General features: G+C 38.8%; 1 protein-coding gene across 1 annotated transcript in view; it reads right to left on the reverse strand.

Moving 5' to 3' along the window:
- GABRA3 (gamma-aminobutyric acid type A receptor subunit alpha3) overlaps positions 1-18,035 on the reverse strand; it is a 294,868-nt gene that overhangs the window by 67,265 nt on the left and 209,568 nt on the right. Inside the window, exon 8 of the mRNA XM_036270472.1 lies at positions 15,660-15,871. Coding sequence (XP_036126365.1) covers positions 15,660-15,871 — 212 coding nt within the window. The remainder of the gene's footprint in view (positions 1-15,659; positions 15,872-18,035) is intronic.

Genomic DNA, 18,035 nt, shown 5'->3' on the forward strand with positions numbered 1-18,035 from the left:
CCCTTGGGGTTACACGCCCAGGTGGCTCCACAGTGCAGAGCCAGGACCAATGCTAAAATAGCCACAGCCACTCACCTTGGGTTCCGGCAGAGGAAGGGCAGACAAAACTGGAACTGTGTGGGGACACCCGGGATTTGGAGGGCGCTCAGAGCTTTTGCTGAGTTGCAGGCACAAGAGACATTGGTCACCTTACCCTTTTCCAGGGCTGTGGGAAGAGGTGGCAGCCCATCCCTCAATAATTCAACCCCACCCAGTGGCCACTGAAATGCAAATTGAGGCTCATTAACAACCAGCATCTGCCCTACCCTCAGGAAAATCCCCTTATGCTGAGCACCTGAGAAAGTATTCATTCAACTGAGAAGCCAAGGCTCTTCAAGTAATTGTGACTAATAGCCTCCAGGAAAAAAGCTGGAGAATAACTAAACCATTCCTGGGCTTGCAACTTTGACCAGGAAGACAAAACTTGACAGTGGTGTTTAACTTGGGTCCTTCTATGCTCATCCAAACCCAGTAGAGGGTGCCACAACAGCAGAATAGCAACACCCACAAGGAAAATTTGCAAGGCTCCAAAGCTCACTGACATAGCCAAAATGGTGAAACAAACAAATGCCAAATGAAAGAACAAGAGACCTCTACCAAAGATGAGATAAATGAGGTGCAGGTAAGCAAGTTAATAGAACTAGAATTCAGAGCCATGATCGTGAGGAAGCTCAACAGCATGTGTAAGGACATGAGCACTATGAGTAAAGACAGATAGAAATGTTGAAAATCAACACCTTGGAAAATAAAACCCACCAAGAAGAAATGGAGAATGACATATCAGAAATAAAGAACACATTGGAAAGTCTAAACAGCAGAGTAGAAATAGCAGAGAACCAGATAAGTGAGTTAGAAAATGGGGTATAAAAAATCAACCAATCAGAAAACCAAAAGGAAAAAACAATTAAAAAACAGGAAGACAGTTTAAGAGAACTGTGGGACAACTAGAAACATAATAATATTCACATCATAGGAGTCCCCAAAGAAGAAGAAAATGAGCAAAAAGTAGAGAATATATTTGAAAAAACAGTGAAAGAAAACTTCCCTAATTTGGTAAAGGAAGAAAGCATTCAAGTTCAAGAAGCACAGAGAGCCCCAAGTAAGAAGAACCCAAACAGGCCCACACCAAGACACATAGTAATCAAAATGCAAAAAATTAAAGACAAAGATAGAATCCTAAAAACAGCAAGAGATAAGCAACAGGTTACCTACAAAGGAAACCCCATAAGGCTCTCAGCTTACATCTCAACAGAAACAATACAGGCCAGAAGGGAATGGCATGAAGTAATCAAGGTCATGAAAAACAAGGATCTGAATCCAAGACTACTCTACCCAGCAAGGCTATCATTGAAAACAGGTCAAATAAAGAGCTTCCCAGAGATAAAAAAAAAAAGGCTAAGGAAATACATTAGCACCAAACCAGCACTGTAAGAAATGTTAACAGGACTGCTGTAATAAGCAGGAGAAATGAGAAGAAAAATAGAACCACACTAAACAAAAATGGCAATAAATAAGTACATACCAATAATCACCTTAAATGTAAATGGACTGAATGCTCTGATAAAAAGACACAGAGTAGCTGATTGATTAAGAATGCATGACTCATCTATATGTTGTTTACAAGACACCCACCTCACAACAAAAGACTCACATAGGTTGAAAGTGAAGAGATGGAAAAAAATCTTCCAAACAAACAGAAAGAAAAAAAAAAACAAAAATTGGGGTTGAAATACTCATATCCGATAAAATAGATTTCAAAATGAAGGCCATAACTAGAGACAAAGAAGGACACTACATAATATTGAAAGGATCTATCCAATAGAAAGATATAATTTTGATAAACATATATGCACCCAATATAGAAGCACCCACATATATTAAAAATCTTCGGAAAGACTTCAAAGGCAAAATCGATAGCAATACAATCAAAGCAGGGGACTTCAACACCCTGCTGACATCACTGGATAGATCCTCTAGACAAAAAATTAGCAAGGAAACAGAGACTCTAAATGATGCACGAGACCAAATCAATTTAATAAATATCTACATCCCAAACCTACAGAATTCACATTGTTCTCAAGTGCACATGGGACAGTCTCAAAGATAGACCACATGTTAGGACACAAACTAAGTCTCTACAAGTTCAAGAAGACTGAAATCATATCAAGCATCTTCTCAGATCACAATGGCATGAAACTAGAAATCAACTGCAATAAGAACATGCAAAGACATTTGAACACATGGAGGCTAAATAGCATGTTATTAAACAATGAATGGGTTACCTAGGAGATCAAGGAAGAAATGTAAAACTTCCTGGAAACGAATGAAAATGAACACACAACAAAACAAAATCTATGGGATGCAGCAAAAGCAGTTCTGAGAGAAAAGTTCATAGCACTACAGGCCTACATCAAGAAACAAGAAAAATCTTTAATAGACTATCTAACCTCACAACTTAAAAACCTAGAAAGCAAACAAACAAAAAAACCCAAGAGCAAGTAAAAGGAAAGAAATAGTAAAGATCAGAGCAGAAATAAATGACATAGAGTCCAAAAAAAAAACAAAACAATTCAAAGAATCAATGAAACAAAGAGCTAGTTTTTCAAAAAGATAAAAAAGATTGATGGACCCATAGCTAGACTCACCAAGACACAAAGAGAGAGAACCCAAATACACAAAATCAGAAATGAAAGAGGAGAAGTAACAACTGACACCAAAGAAATATAAAAGATTGTTAACAACTACTATGAACAATTAATTATATGGCAACAAATTTGACAATCTAAGCGAAATGGAAAAATATCTAGAAAGACAAAGTTTCCCAAAATTGAACTGGGAAGAGATAGAAAACTTGAAAAGACCAATAACAACAAAGGAAATTGAAGATGTAATCAAGACTCTCCCAGCTAACAAAAGCCCAGCCCCAGATGGCTTCACAGAGGAGTTTTACCAAACATTCAAAGGAGAACTAACACACATTCTTCTGAAACTATTTGACAAAGTTCGTAAAGGAAGACTTCGAAACTCAGTTTATGAAGGCAGCAAATTCTAATTCCAAAACCAGAAAAACACATTATGAAGAAAGAAAACTACAGACCAATGTCACTGATGAATATAGTTGCCAACATTCTGAACAAAATACTAGCAAATCAAATCCAGCAATACATCAAAAAAATATTCACCATGACCAAGTGGAATTCATCACAGGGATGCAAGGCTGGTACAATACTCGCAAATCAATAAACGTGATACACCACATAAACAAAATGAAGAATAAAAACCACATGATCATATCAATAGATGCCAAAACAGCCTTTGACAAAATCCAGCACCCATTTATGATGAAAACGCTCAGCAATGTGGGAATAAAGGGATTATATCTCGACATAATAAAGGCCATATATGAAAGACCTACAACTAACATCATACTCAATGGGCAACAATTAAAAGCATTTCCCTTATGAACAGGAACAAGACAAGGATGCCCACTTTCACCACTCTTGTTTAACATAGTACTGGAGTCTTAGCCACAGAATCAGACAGGAAGAAAAATTAAAAGGGATCCAAATTGGAAAGGAGGAAGTGAAACTGTCATTGTTTGCACATGACAAGATACTATACGTAGAAAATCCCAAAGACTACAACAAAAATTTCCTAGACTTAATAAATGAATTTGGCAAAGTAGCAGGATACAAAATTAATGTCAAGAAATCGATGGCAACAAAATTTCACACATCAGACGCAGCAGAATTTTCACTGAAACATCATCTAAGGCAACAGAAACAAAGGAGAAAATGAACACATGGGACTACATCAAACTCAACAGCTTCTGCACAGTGAAACATGCAATCATCAAAATAGAAAGGCAACCCACTGTATGGGAGAGCATAATCACCAATGATATATCAGAAAAGGGGTTAATTTCCAATGTATATAGAGTGCTCATACAACTCAACAAAGGAAGGCAACAAACCCAATTAAAAATGGGCAGAAGATCTAAATAGATACCTCTCCAAAAAGGACATACAAATGGCTAAGAGACATATGAAGAAATGCTCAATGTCACTAATCATCAGAGAGATGCAAATTAAAACAACAATGAGGTATCACCTCACACCTGTCAGAATGGCCGCCATCAACAAATCATCAAACAACAAGTGTTGGCGAGGGTGTGGAGAAAAGCGGCCTCTAGTACACTGCTGGTGGGAATGCAGACTGGTGCAGCCGCTCTGGAAAACAATATGATGTTACCTCAAAAAATTAAAAATTGAACTTCCATTTGACCCAGTGATCCCACTTCTATACCCTAAGAAGCCTGAAACAGCATTCATAAAGAATATTTGTACTCCCATGTTCATAGCAGCACTATTTACAATAGCTAAGATCTGGAAACAGACCAAATGCCCATCAGTAGATGAATGGTTAAAAAAGCTGTGGCACATATACACAATGGAGTACTATGCAGCTGTAAGAAAGAAAGATCTCTTATCCTTTGAGACAACATAGAGTGACCTGGAAAGTATTATCCTAAGTAAAACAAGCCAAGCAGAGAAATACAAATATTACATGATCTCACTTATTTGTGGACTATAATGAACATAACAGTCTGAGGATTGGGGTAGTCCCAGAGACGTGGAAGTTGGGTACAGATTGACAATCCCCAGAAGAGGGGGTGTTGGGGGAGAGATTAACCACAGAACTTATATGCATGTTTACATAAACAATGGACATGAATAACAAAGCTGGGGACAGGGTTTGGAAGGAGGGGAAGGGTGGAATCAGTGGGGGGAAAAGGAGAAACACCTGTAACAAAAATAAATTAATTAATTAAATTTAATAAATTGGCAGAGTATCTGAATAGACATTTTGCCAAAGAGGACATAGAGATGACCAATAGATATATGAAAAGATGCTCAGCATCACCAACTGTCAGAGATATGCAAATTAAAACCACTGTGAGAAATCGCCTCACTCCTGTCAGAATGACTATCATTAATAAATGCACGAGTGATAAGTGTTGATGAGGATGTAGAAGAAAGGGGAACCTTTGTGCACTGTTAGTGGGAATGCAGATTAGTCTATCCACTGTGGAAAACAGCATGGAGTTTCTTTTAAAAATAAAAAATGGAATTACCTCTGACCAAGCAATTTCACTTATGGGGATTTATCAAGAAATAAAACCCAAAATACTCATTTGAAAGAATATATGCATCCCTATGTTCATTGAAGTGTTGTTCACAATAGCCAAGATATGGAAGCAACCCAAGTGCTCATCAATAGATGAGTGGATAAAGAACAGTAGTATATATACATAATGACTATTACCTGGTATAAGAAAAAAAATAAATCTTACCATTTGTGAAAGCATGTATGGACCTAAAGGGTGTTTTGCTCAGTGAAATAAGTCAATCAGAGAAAGACAAATATCATATATTTCACTTATTTTTGGAATCTAAAGAACAAAATAAATGATCAAACAAAACAGACTCAAATACAGAGAACAGCGAACAGACTGAGGATTGCCAGACTGAAAAGGTATTGGGAGTGTTGATGAAAGGGATTGATAAGTACAGATAGGTAGCTTGACAATAGTCACATGTGTTTAAAGTACAGCATACAGAATATAATCAATAATATTGTAATTAGTATGTATGGTGCTTGGTGGATCCTGGAAATATTGGGGTAACACTTCATAAAGTATATTATTGTCTAACTGCTATGCTATACAACTGAAACCAATATAAAATAATATTGAATGTAAAAAAATTAAAAATAAATGAATAAAAGAAAAATAATACTATCATAGAAATGAAGGTGAAATAGATAGTGGTGAAAATTGGTCAGAGATATGGAAGATAGGTTTGAGAAAAATGGACAAAATGAAATGGAAAATAACAGTTAAATTATTAGGGAAAATAAAAAATAACAGAGTTAAAAGTTATTAGGGAAAAGGATAGATATGAAAGACAAAGTTCTATGATATATATAGTTTGTGCTTCTAGAAAGAGAGCAGAACAAAGCTGCTATAAATCTATTGGCTTAAATGTTAATATGCTACCCTGGGAAAAATTCATACAGATGGATCAAGATATATCATTATCAAGTAACTGGAATTTGTAAATAAAAAAATAAAAAAAACATGCATGTTGGCTAGACCATAAAATCACGTACCCTGTTATGTTCAAGATTCTCAGGTTGATTTAGAATTTCTTCATAACAACGTTCAGTGCCAGAATTGAGTATAACAATCAATGTCTACCTGGATGTCAGAGAAAGAGAATGTGACTCACGAATTGTAAAACAGCCCAACTATAATGAGAGTATACTATAGTTGACAATTTTACCCATGCATTGTAGCAGGGAATATGGTTTCCATGAGCACTTCTTAAAGAAACTTCTAGAGGATAGCTAAAATTAACTGAGCAATGAAAAATGAATAAAAGGACTATTTTGAAAAGATAGTTCATTTCAATGTAGATATATGGCTAATCAACTATAAGAATTATGGCTGCAGAGGATGGTGGCAAGATGGCAGTTTAGGTAAATGCTGTTCTCACCTCCTCCCACAACCACATCAATATTACAGCCATCATTCAAAGCCATCTGAAGTTGAGCTGAATGGAGGTCCTTCAACTACAAAATTAAAGAAGCCACATCAAGACTGGTAGGAGGGGTGGAGGCACAGATGGGCTGGTCCCACACTCACATGTGGTGGTAAAAATCAGGAGAATACCTCAGCAGGGAAGGTCCTCCCTGAGGAGTGAAGAGTCCCCATCCAACACCAGGTGACCAGCTCAGGGTTCCAGTGCCAGAAAGAGAAGTCCCTATTACTTCTGCCTATAAAAACCAGCAGGAACTGAGGCTGAGGGAGGCTGAAAGAGGCTGAAGCTGCTGGCACCCAGGCAGCTCCTCTTAAAGGGCCAGCACACAGACTTACTGGGAATTGCTCCCTCTGAGCTCAGAGGGGAGGCAGCTTGACAGGCACCAGAGACATGCAGGGGAAAACTGAGCTGTTTGGCCTCGGGAGGAGGGCTGAAGAGGCAACTTTCTCTCAGACAGATGTGTGCTGGTGGAGGCTTTTGATCCTTTGGTGTGCCCTTCCTCACAACTGCAGAGGCCACCATATTTGGGACTCCAGCAACCTGGATCACATTGTGTGCCCCAACCTGGTGATTCCCTGAGTCCCTGCTCCATCCAAGTTGTTTCCAATGCCTTTACCATAGGTTTGGCCTGTCTAGGATCCTGCTTCAGAGATTCCTAAATTCTCTCAAACAAGCAGCATCTGATCTCAGCAAGCCCATTACCTCTCGTTAAGTGGGCCCAGACCTGGCACTAGAAGCAGCCAGCCTTCATTCACAACTTGGCTTTTGCTCAGCAAATCTAAGCCCAGCACAAGAAGCAGCCACCGGCAGATCACTTTGTAGCTTATGCCGGGTAGTCATGGATAGAACACAGGCAGTGGCTGACCTTGCCCCAGGGCCAGCACACCCAGTGGACAGCTTTAGACCACATCAAAACACCACCACCCAATCACCTCAAGTGACATACTCAAGGAGTGAACTCAGTGAGTACCAGAGACCTGCTGAAGTAAGACTTGCTCTGTGTGGTGGGCCACTACACAGCTGATCCGTCAAGGTAGTCAGAGGCCAGTGATAGGTGGGCACAGCCAGTTTTTGCAGCTGATCAGCCTAAGTGAATCCCTCCCATTGACATGCCAATGGCAATCAAAACTCAATTACCAAAGTAGGGTGTACAATCCACACTAGGGGTGCATCATGAGGGCCCAGCTGGGGTGATCAGGGAGGCTGTGCCACTGGATTCTACAGGAAAACTACAACAATAGGTTATCCTATGAAGCCTAGGAGACATAGCAACTCTAACTAATACATAGAAACAACCACAGGGAAGCAGCCAAAATGAGGAGACAAAGAAACATGGCCCACACTTTCTCCCTTGCTCACACAGCTCCAGGCCATGGGCTTTAGAGCTTTGCCCTGACTCTTCATTTCTATTTTACAGTCCTCTTGACCTCCACAGAGCTGGCTCCCCCTGCCATTTGGAATTTAGTCTGTGAAGTATGCCCAGTCGAAGGAATCTGAAGTCCTACCTAAGAGATTCCAAAATGGCAGTGGAGTGAATGGAAGCTACACAGACCATCTCCCAGGACCAAACTGGAACAACAACTAAAATAAAGATAGGTAGTTGGACAAAAGCAACAGATAGGCACCTGGAGAGGACGCATATAACCAGAGACAGAAAAAGGACACTAAATAGAGCTTGGTAAAAACTGCTGAGGTGTGAGAGGGTGGGCTGGGAGCCCACAGACAGCAGCTGTATCAGCTGTGAGCACCTGTCTTGGGATTAAAATCCCAAGCTGACTCCACAGCACAGAGGACCAGGACAGACAACTAAATTAGCTACAGCCACTCACCTTGGGATCTGGCACAGGGAGGGCAGACTGGTATGGAGACTCAGGAGCTTGGAGAGGTGAGAGGGCAATGGGAGGTTTTTTTTCTGAATCACTACATCACAGAACATTAGCCATATTATACAAAGAGCCCCTTCCCAGAGCCCCACGGAGTAGCAGAGTTCCCCCCTCAGGAATTTAACACCACCCTGCCAGGCCAGAGAAATGCTAATGAAGGCTTATTAACAGCAAGCATATGCCCCACCCTCTAGAAATCTTCTTACCGTGAAACCCTGAGAGAGGTCTGCATTCAGTTGAGGATTACAACCCAAGGCTCACCAAGTAACTGAGACTAATAGCCTTCAGGCAAAAAGCTAGAGGATAAATGAACCTTTCCTGGGCTTCCAAATCTATCCAAGAAAGTAAGACTTGACAGTAATGTTTAACGTGGTTCCTCCCATATTCATCCAAACCCAGTAGAGGAAGCCACAATCAGCAGAGCACCCACATCTATAGAGAAAATTTGGCATGCTCCAAAACCCACTGAGACAGCCAAAATGGTGAAACAAAGAAACAAATCCCAAATGAAAGAACAAGAGAACTCTACTGAAGAAGAGATCAATGAAATGCAGTTAAGCAAGTTATCACAGGTAGAGTTCAGAGTGATAACAATGAGGAAGCTCAACACCATGAGCAAAGAGCTCAACAGCATGAGTAAAGATATAGAAACATTAAAAACCAACCAACTGCAAATGAAGAATGACATAGCAGAAATAATGAACACATTGGAAGGAATAGCCAGCAGAGTAGAGAAAGCTGAGGACCAGATCAGTGAGTCAGAAGACAGAGTAGAAAAAAGTCACCCAATGAGAACACCAAAAGGAAAAAAATAAAATAAAAAACAGAAACATAGCTTAAGACAACTGTGGGACAACGGAAAATGTAACAACATCCACATCATAAGAGCTCCAAAATAAGGAGATAATGACAAAGGGTTAGAGAATATATTTGAAGAAATAGTGACAGAAAACTTTCCTAACTTGGTAAATAAGAAGGCATTCAAATTCAAGACGCACAGAGAGCCCCAAGCAAGAAGACCCCAAATAGCCCCACACCAAGACACATCATAATTAAAATGCCAAAAATTAAAGATAAAGAGAGAATCCTAAAGGCAGCAAAAGATAAGCAACAGGTTACCTACAAAGGAAACCCCATAAGGCTATCAGCTGACTTCTCAACAGAAACACTACATGCTAGAAGGGAATGGCATGAAGTAATCAGGGTAATGAAAACAAGGATCTGAATCCAAGACTATTCTACCCAGCAAGGCTGTCATTCAAAATTGAAGGTCAAATAAAGAGCTTCCAAGACCAAATAAATAAATAAATAAATAAATAAATAGGCCAAGAGAATATATTAGCACCAAACTAGCACTGCAAAAAATGTTAAAAGGACTACTGTAATTAGTAGAAGAAATAGGAAGACAAATATAACCACAATAAACAAAAATGGCAATAAATAAGTACATATCAATAATCACCTTAAATGTAAATGGATTGAACACTCCTATCAAAAGACACAGAGTAGCTGATTGGATAAAACAGCACAACTTATATATATATGTTGTTTACAAGAGACCCACCTCACAACAAAAACCTCACATAGGTTGAAAGTGCAAGGATAGAAACAAATCTTCCAAGCAAATGGAAAGGGAAAAAAACTAGGGTTGCAATACTCATATCTGATAAAGTAGATTTCAAAATGAAGGCCATAACTAGAGACAAAGAAGATTACTACACAATATTGAAAGGATCTATCCAACAGAGAGATATAATCTTGGTAAACATGTATGCACCTGATACTACAAAGCCAGTGTAATCAAAATAGCCTGGTACTGCAACAAGAACAGGCATATACATCAATGGAACAGAACAGAGAACCTGGAAATAGACCCAAGACTTTATGCTCAATTAATATTTGACAAAGGTGGCAAGAGCATATGGTGGAGTAAAGATAGCCTCTTTAATAAATGGTGTTGGGAAAATTGAGCAGCTACATGCAAATAAATGAAACTAGACCACCAACTTACACCATATACAAGAATAAACTCAAAATGAATAAAAGACTTAAATGTGACTTGTGAATCCATAAAAGTCCTAGAAGAAAATGTAGGCAACAAAATTTCAGACATCATACGCAGCAGAATTTTCATTGATACAATGCCTAAGCCAAGGGAAACAAAGAAAAAAAATTAATACATGGGACTACATCAACTAAAGGCTTCTGTACAGAAAAAGAATCAAGCATGAAAATGTAAAGGGAATCCACTATATGGGAGAGCATAATTGACATTGATACATCAGATAAGGGTAAATTTCCAAAAAATACAGAGTGTTCACACAATTCAATAAAATGAAGAGAAAGAATCTAATTAAATGATTAATAAAAAATAAATAAATAAATAAATAAATAAATAAACAAACAAACAAATAAAAGATCCAACAAATAAAAGCAGTTATAAATTGAGAAAAATAAAATCAGCAGATGACCTAAATAGATACCTCTCCAAAAAGGACATGCAAGTTTCCAAGAGACATATGAAAACATGTTCAACGTCACTAATCATCAGCTTTCTAGGGGGGAAAGGAGAAACCTGCGTAAAAAATAAATTAATAAAAATTGAAAGAAAAAGAAAGAAACATATCCCAAATGAGAGAAAAAAACAAAACTTCTGAAAAAGATCTAAACAAAATAGAGACAAGCAATCAATCAGATGCAGAGTTCAAAACACTCATTATAAGGATGCTCAAAGAACTCAAGGAGAACTCCAAGGAACTTAGTGAAAACAGCAGCAACATAAAAAAGGACCAGTCAGAAATGAAAGATGCACTAATTAAAATAAAGAATAATTTACAGAGATTCAATAGTACAGTAGGTGAAGTCAAGAGGCAAGCCATCAATTTGGAATATAAGTAATCAAAATACACCCCATCAGAACAGCAAACAGAAAAAAAGAATCCAAAAAAAATGAGGATAATGTAAGGAGCCTCTAGGAAAACTTCAAGCGTGCCAATATTCACATCATAGGGGTGCCAAAAGGAGAAGGGAGCGAGCAAGAAACTTAAAATCTATTTGAAAAAATGACAGAAAGCTTCCATAACTTGGTGAAGGAAACAGACTTACAAGTCCAGGAAGCACAGAGAGTCCCAAACAAGATGAACCCAAAGAGGTCCACACCAAGACACATCATCATCAAAATGCCAAAGGTTAAAGACAAAGAGAGAATCTTACAAGCAATGAAAGAAAAGCAGTTTGTTACCTACAAAGGAGCTCCCATAAGACTGTCAGTTGGTTTTTCAAGAGAACTTGGCAGGCCAGAAAGGAGTGGCAAGGGATATTCAAGGTGATGAAAAGCAAGGACCTACAACCAAGATTACTCTATCCTGCAAAGTTATCATTTAGAATCAATGTATGTATCAAGAGTTTCCCAGATGAGAAAAAGCTAAATGAATTCATCACCACTAAACCAGGATTATATGAAATGTTGAAGGGTCTTCTTGAAGGAGAAGAACAAAAATATGAACAATAAAAGGGCAATTAATACATATCTATCAACAATTGAATCTGCAAACAAAATGAGCAAGCAGAACAGAAACAGACTCATAGATACAGAGAACTTTTTTTGCTTGCTAGATGGGCAGGGGCTGGGGGGATGGGTGAAAAAGATGAAGGTATTAAGAAGTACAAATTGGGCCCTAGCTGGTTTGGCTGAGCAGTTGGAGCGCCAGCCTGCAGACCAGAGAGTCCCGGGTTTGGTCCCCACTATGGACACGTACCAAAAAATAAGAAGTAAAAATTGGTTGTTAGACTGGTGAACCTCAATGGGAAGAGGGGAGGAAGGGCAGGATGAAATATCCCAAATAACTTTTATGCATATATATGCATAACCAATGGACTCCAAAAATAGTGTGGGGAAGGCAGGACGGAGGTGGGATTGGGGAGGAGGGGAAAAAATGGGGGACATCTGTAATACATTCAACAATGAAGATAAGTTATAAAAATATGAAGAAAAAAAAGAATTATGGCCGCATAAGCACCATTTACAATAGCTAAGATCTAGAAACAGCCAAAATGTCCATCAATAGATGAGTGGATAAAAAATTTGTGGTACAATATACACAATGGGATACCATGCAGCTGTAAGGAAGAAAGATCTCTTACCCTTTGAGACGACATAAAGGGACCTGGAGAGTATTGTACTGAGCAAAATAAGCCTGTCTGAGAAAGACAAGTACCACATGATCTCACTTATTTGTGGAACATAATGAACAAAATAAGCTATCCATTAAAAGAGATCCAGAATCAAGGAAGTAGGGAACTGACAAACTTCACAGGGAAGGGGGTGGGAGGGGAGGGAAGAGATAAACCAAAGAACTTATATACATATAAGGATAACCAATGGACATAGACAACAATACTGTGAAGGGGGGTACAGGAGCATGGAGGAGGGTATAAATGAGGGAAAAGGAGAAACATCTGTAACAAAAATAAATTAATTAAAAATTTAAATAAAATCAAGGGACAAAGTAATTATGTGTATTATATAAAACCTGACAATTCAGAAATGGCAGTAAAGCACATCTGGGAGATAACAAGGACTCGTAGAAAGACAAGGTAAAAAGCTAGGATAAGGCCCTGGCTGGTTTTGCTCAGCGGTTAAAGCATCAACCTGTAGACCAGAGAGTCCCGGGTTCAGTTTTTGCTTGCAGCAGTTCTCAACCTGTGGACCGCGACCCTTTTGGGGGTCGAACAACCCTTTTCCAGGGGTTGCCTAAGACATAACAGTAGCAAAATTACAGTTATTAAGTAGCAACGAAAATAATTTTATGGTTGGGGGTCACCACAACATGAGGAACTGTTTTAAAGGGTCGGTGAATAAGGAAGGTTGAGAACCACTGCACTAAGGGCACGTACCTCAGTTGCAGTTTGTCCCTGGTCCCAATTGAGGTCGTGTGGGTGACAGCCAGTTAATGTGTATCTCTCACATTGATGTTTCCCTCTCTCTCTTCCTCCCTCTCTCCCTCCCACTCTATCTGAAGATAAATGCAAAAATGTCCTCAGGTGAGGATAAAAAAAAAGTTAGGATAACTATACTAATTTTTTAAATCTTGTAGTGAGTGAGGGGTCAGTAGACGCTGTTCATAGCTGATAAATCAAGTATTAGATTGATAAATATTTTAAGGACACAAAGGTAACAACTAGACTAATTGTGATAATGAAACCAAACAAAAAAATTCTATGTTAGAGTAGATGGAGGATGTACAAACATGTTTATCTCTTCATAATTTATAGAAAGAAGTTAATAAATTATATGTAAATAAACTTAAAATCTGTTTTAAAATTTTGCCAACTCACTAATCTGTATTCTATGGTATATGTATATGTATATGTATATGTATATGTATATGTATATGTGTATGTGTATGTGTATGTGTATGTGTATGTGTATGTGTATGTGTATGTGTAGATGTAGATGTAGATGTAGATGAGTGGATAAAAAATTTGTGGTACAGCCCTGGCCAGTTTGGCTCAGTGGTTAGAGCGTCGGCCTGCGGTACAGAGAGACCCGAGTTCGGTTCCCGCTAAGGGCACGTACTTCGGTTGCAGTTTGTCCCTGGCCCTAGTTGGTCGTGTGGGTGGCAGCCACTCGATGTGTCCCTTCACATCGATGTTTCTCTCTCTCTCTCCCTTCCTCTCTCTCCCTCCCACTCTATCTGTACAAAAAATGGAAAAATATCCTCGGGTGAGGATAAAAAAAAAAAAAAAAGTCACACACACAAAAAAAATTTGTGGTACATATATACAATGGGATACTATGCAGCTATAAGGAAGAAAGATCTCTTACCCTTTGAGACAATATAAAGGGTATATATATATACCCTTTATATATATATAAAATATATATATATATATTTTTCCCCCTCCAATTTGAAAAAAATATCTTAATTATCTTTTCTCTTCTCCATGATTGTTCAAAGAGTACTGGAATAATTCTGTAACCACATCTGCCAGGTTTTTGTTAGTGTCTTTGGATAGTCTTCACCTACATCTGGAGATCTGAACTCCTAAATCAGACAAGGACAAAAAACTTGATTTTACTGCATTAATGTTTTATTCCTATCAAATTCAAGTTAGTTTATTGTGTGTTTTTTAATCTCTCCCATTTAAAAAAATTTTTTTTCTTTATTGATTTTAGAGAGAGGAAGGGAGATGAAGAGAGAAATAGAAACATTGATGAAATAATAGGAACATCGATTGGCTTTCCCCCTGCATGCTGCCCACTGGGGATCAGGCCCACAACCTGGGCATATATCCTGACTGGCAATTGAACCAATGACCTCTTGGTGCATGGGTTGACACTCAACCACCGAGCCACAATGGCTTGGCTCTCCCTTTTTTCTTTCTTCCCATTTGTCCACCAACCCAAGTAACATTTGTTCAGTTTTACTATGAGTCAAATGCTGTACAAGGATGCTGGAAAGTTAGAAAGATGATGCAGACACGCCTCTGCTTTCAAGAAGTTCAGTTAATGGAGGAGGCAAATAACTCTAATACAAATATGCTTTTAATATCAAAAGCAATCTCCCTACCCCACCTCAATCCAAGAAAAGCTAAGGCCATCTTAATGATTCAGGAAAAGGGTCTATGAAGAAAACAGTATTTTCTCTGGGTCTTGAAGAATGAGTAGATCTTCACCAGTCAGGAAAAAAAAAAAATATTTCAGATACAGAGGGAAAAAAAAACAAGCAAAGACACAGGAGTAATGATCACTTTGGTTTGTCTGTAATGGGAACATACTGGAAAGTGAGGAACAAAGGTAGCCCTAGAGATTGTTTTCTGGCTTGAAAATAGAGCCCACTCTTCTGGTTGACTTTCTAAATACGAAAGGCTCCCCTTGAGTCTACCAGTATCACACTTATGTTTTGTCCCTTACCAGAAGACATCAACCATCTATGATACCTACCCTCTTTTCTTTGCCCCCACCAAACACTCCACATTGCCAAGAAGCACTCCAGTTAAGAACTGGATTGATGACCCCAGTGAATAGCACACAGCCCTGGCCAGTTCCCATAGGCTGTAGGCTGCCCACTCCTGGTTCCAATACTGTTCTCTCAGGGAGTGCTTCCCAGCCCCTGCCCTTGCTGTATCTCACCTTCATCTCTGGGGCCTCTGGCACCTTCTTGCCTTCCCAAGCCCAACTCCGCTTGGTGAAGTAGTTGACAGTGGCAAATTCAATCAGTGCAGAAAATACAAAGGCATAACAGACGGCTATGAACCAATCCATGGCCGTCGCGTATGCCACTTTAGGTAAGGAGTTTCTGGCACTGATACTCAGGGTGGTCATGGTGAGAACAGTGGTGACACCTGGGGAGAGAGAAGATAAGAACCCAGTTGCCACTCAAAGACATTTAGAGCATATTTGATAAGATCACCTACTTAAAAGGAGAATCTTTACCGCACTCAAACAGCCCCTTTAAAGTGAAAAAACAAAAACAAAAACAGAGAATGTCAACGCAGGATGGTTCTACCTAGTAACCACCCCATCCCAATTCTCACAGTAATAGGGATCTCCAGTACAACATTTCTAAAAGTTGTCCTCTAGCCTCTGCTTAAACATTTTCTTTGAAAAGTAGGTAACATATTTTTGTAAGTGAGCATTTTAGAGAAAACTTACCTTATGAGCTGAACCTGCCTTTCTCTATCTCCTAGTCCACTGACTGAAATCAGAGTTCTTTCTCTGGCAACACAGGAAAGAGAAGCCTGTTCACTTCTCTCCAGGACAGGCCTTTAAAGACTTGCAGAGGGTCACTATGGTTCCTCGTAAATCTGTTTATTTCAGAAATGAACATGGCTAGTTCCTTCTCTTGTTTCTCCCACTCTCTCATCCTGGCAATTCTCTTCTAAAAAGCTCAGAACTGAGCCCAAGACTAAAGACATGGTCTGAGGTCAGTAGGATATTCACCTCCATTACTGTGGATACTATTCTTATAATGCAACAAACTATTGTGGAAAATGGTTCTTTACTTGCATCACAGTTTAGGTCCTATTAAATCTCATGGACAATCAAAGCTATTCCAATATTTATTTCTTATAAGTTTTTGCCAAACCAGAACTTGCTTTTAGATTAATTGATTCTTTTTCTTGGTGGTAGTATTAACCTAAATTAAACTTTCCTTTATTCACTTTTAAATTCTATTTATTTTTTCTAATCTGTTCAAATTTTAGCTATACATTTGAGCCCTATAGTGTTCTAGTTAATATGAAATTTAGAGTCAGAATGAAATGGACTGGAAATCTGGCAATCCCACTTACTAGAAATATTACCTTGAACAAGGTGTTTTACCCACTCAGCTTTAGTTTTATCATGTGTAAAATGTGTGTGATGATACCAGATTCTGAGATTTGTGGGGGATCCAGTGATACGATGTTTACAAATCCCATAGCAAATATCTGGCATATGGTAATCACTCAATAAATAGTTGCTTGTATAATTAACATCACCCTTAATTTTACTGTTATTATAGTATTCTGGTTTCAAATACCTACACTAGAAGTTAGAAGTTCTGAGTTCTGTCACTTACTTGCTTTTTACCTTGGTCAATTTTTTAAAATTTCTCTGTACCTTCATTCTCCTCATCTGAATATTCCCTACAGTCTTGATTCCCCAGAATGGTGACAAGGCAGTTGCTGTGCCCAAAATCATCCAGACTTAGGGAAGAAGGAATAGTCAGAATCTCTGAGTGTTGGCATGCTCAAGAGGATGGGAATGTGAGCTTCTTGAGCTAGATTAAATAGGGCATGGAAGGAAGTCTTAATGTGGTGAAATATGTTATATAAAAAAGCAAGCATATAAGGCCTATTAACTAGCACCTCCACACAGAGAGTCAGCCATGCATGCTACAGCCTCTGGGACTTCCTCTCATATCTTCCCTCCCTGAGTACCTTACTAATACACTTGCTACATAAATAAAAATCCAAACTAGCAAAGACAGTACAGTTTTAACAGAGATGCCCTAAAGTAACAGCTCTGAACAAATTTGGCAGAGAGCCGTCTTTTCAAGAATCAGTCACATAGCTGATAATTATTAACAAACTATCTGAATTTTCAGCCTTATAAGCTCTGAGAATGGACCCAAGATTCAGTGACCCACTGATCACACCAAGCAAGAAGTAATTCATGGGAGAAACAAGTTACATCATTTATGGTTATCACCATATGCAGTTGTCCACCCTTGGCACATTCACGACACTATGCCAATGCATGGGTGAAGAGAACAACACTGAAACACAAGTGCTTCTGTGCCATATCTTAGTAGAGACTTTTAGAGCTTTAGCCTCTAGGGCTTAATTAGAACTGTCATCTTCTGAAGAGCTCTTAGCTACTCCAAGCTGGTAGCATCCTCAGTAAAGCATTTGGTATACTTCATGGATGGTCAAAGAGGTTTGGCATTTCAAAAGAGATCCAGGCCTGCCACCCAGTGCTTGTATTTGAAGACTCTTCTAGAAAGTATTTTGTGACTGCTCTGCC

This window comes from Molossus molossus, unplaced genomic scaffold, assembly GCF_014108415.1.
Source record: "Molossus molossus isolate mMolMol1 unplaced genomic scaffold, mMolMol1.p scaffold_m16_p_2, whole genome shotgun sequence".
NCBI lineage: Eukaryota > Metazoa > Chordata > Mammalia > Chiroptera > Molossidae > Molossus > Molossus molossus.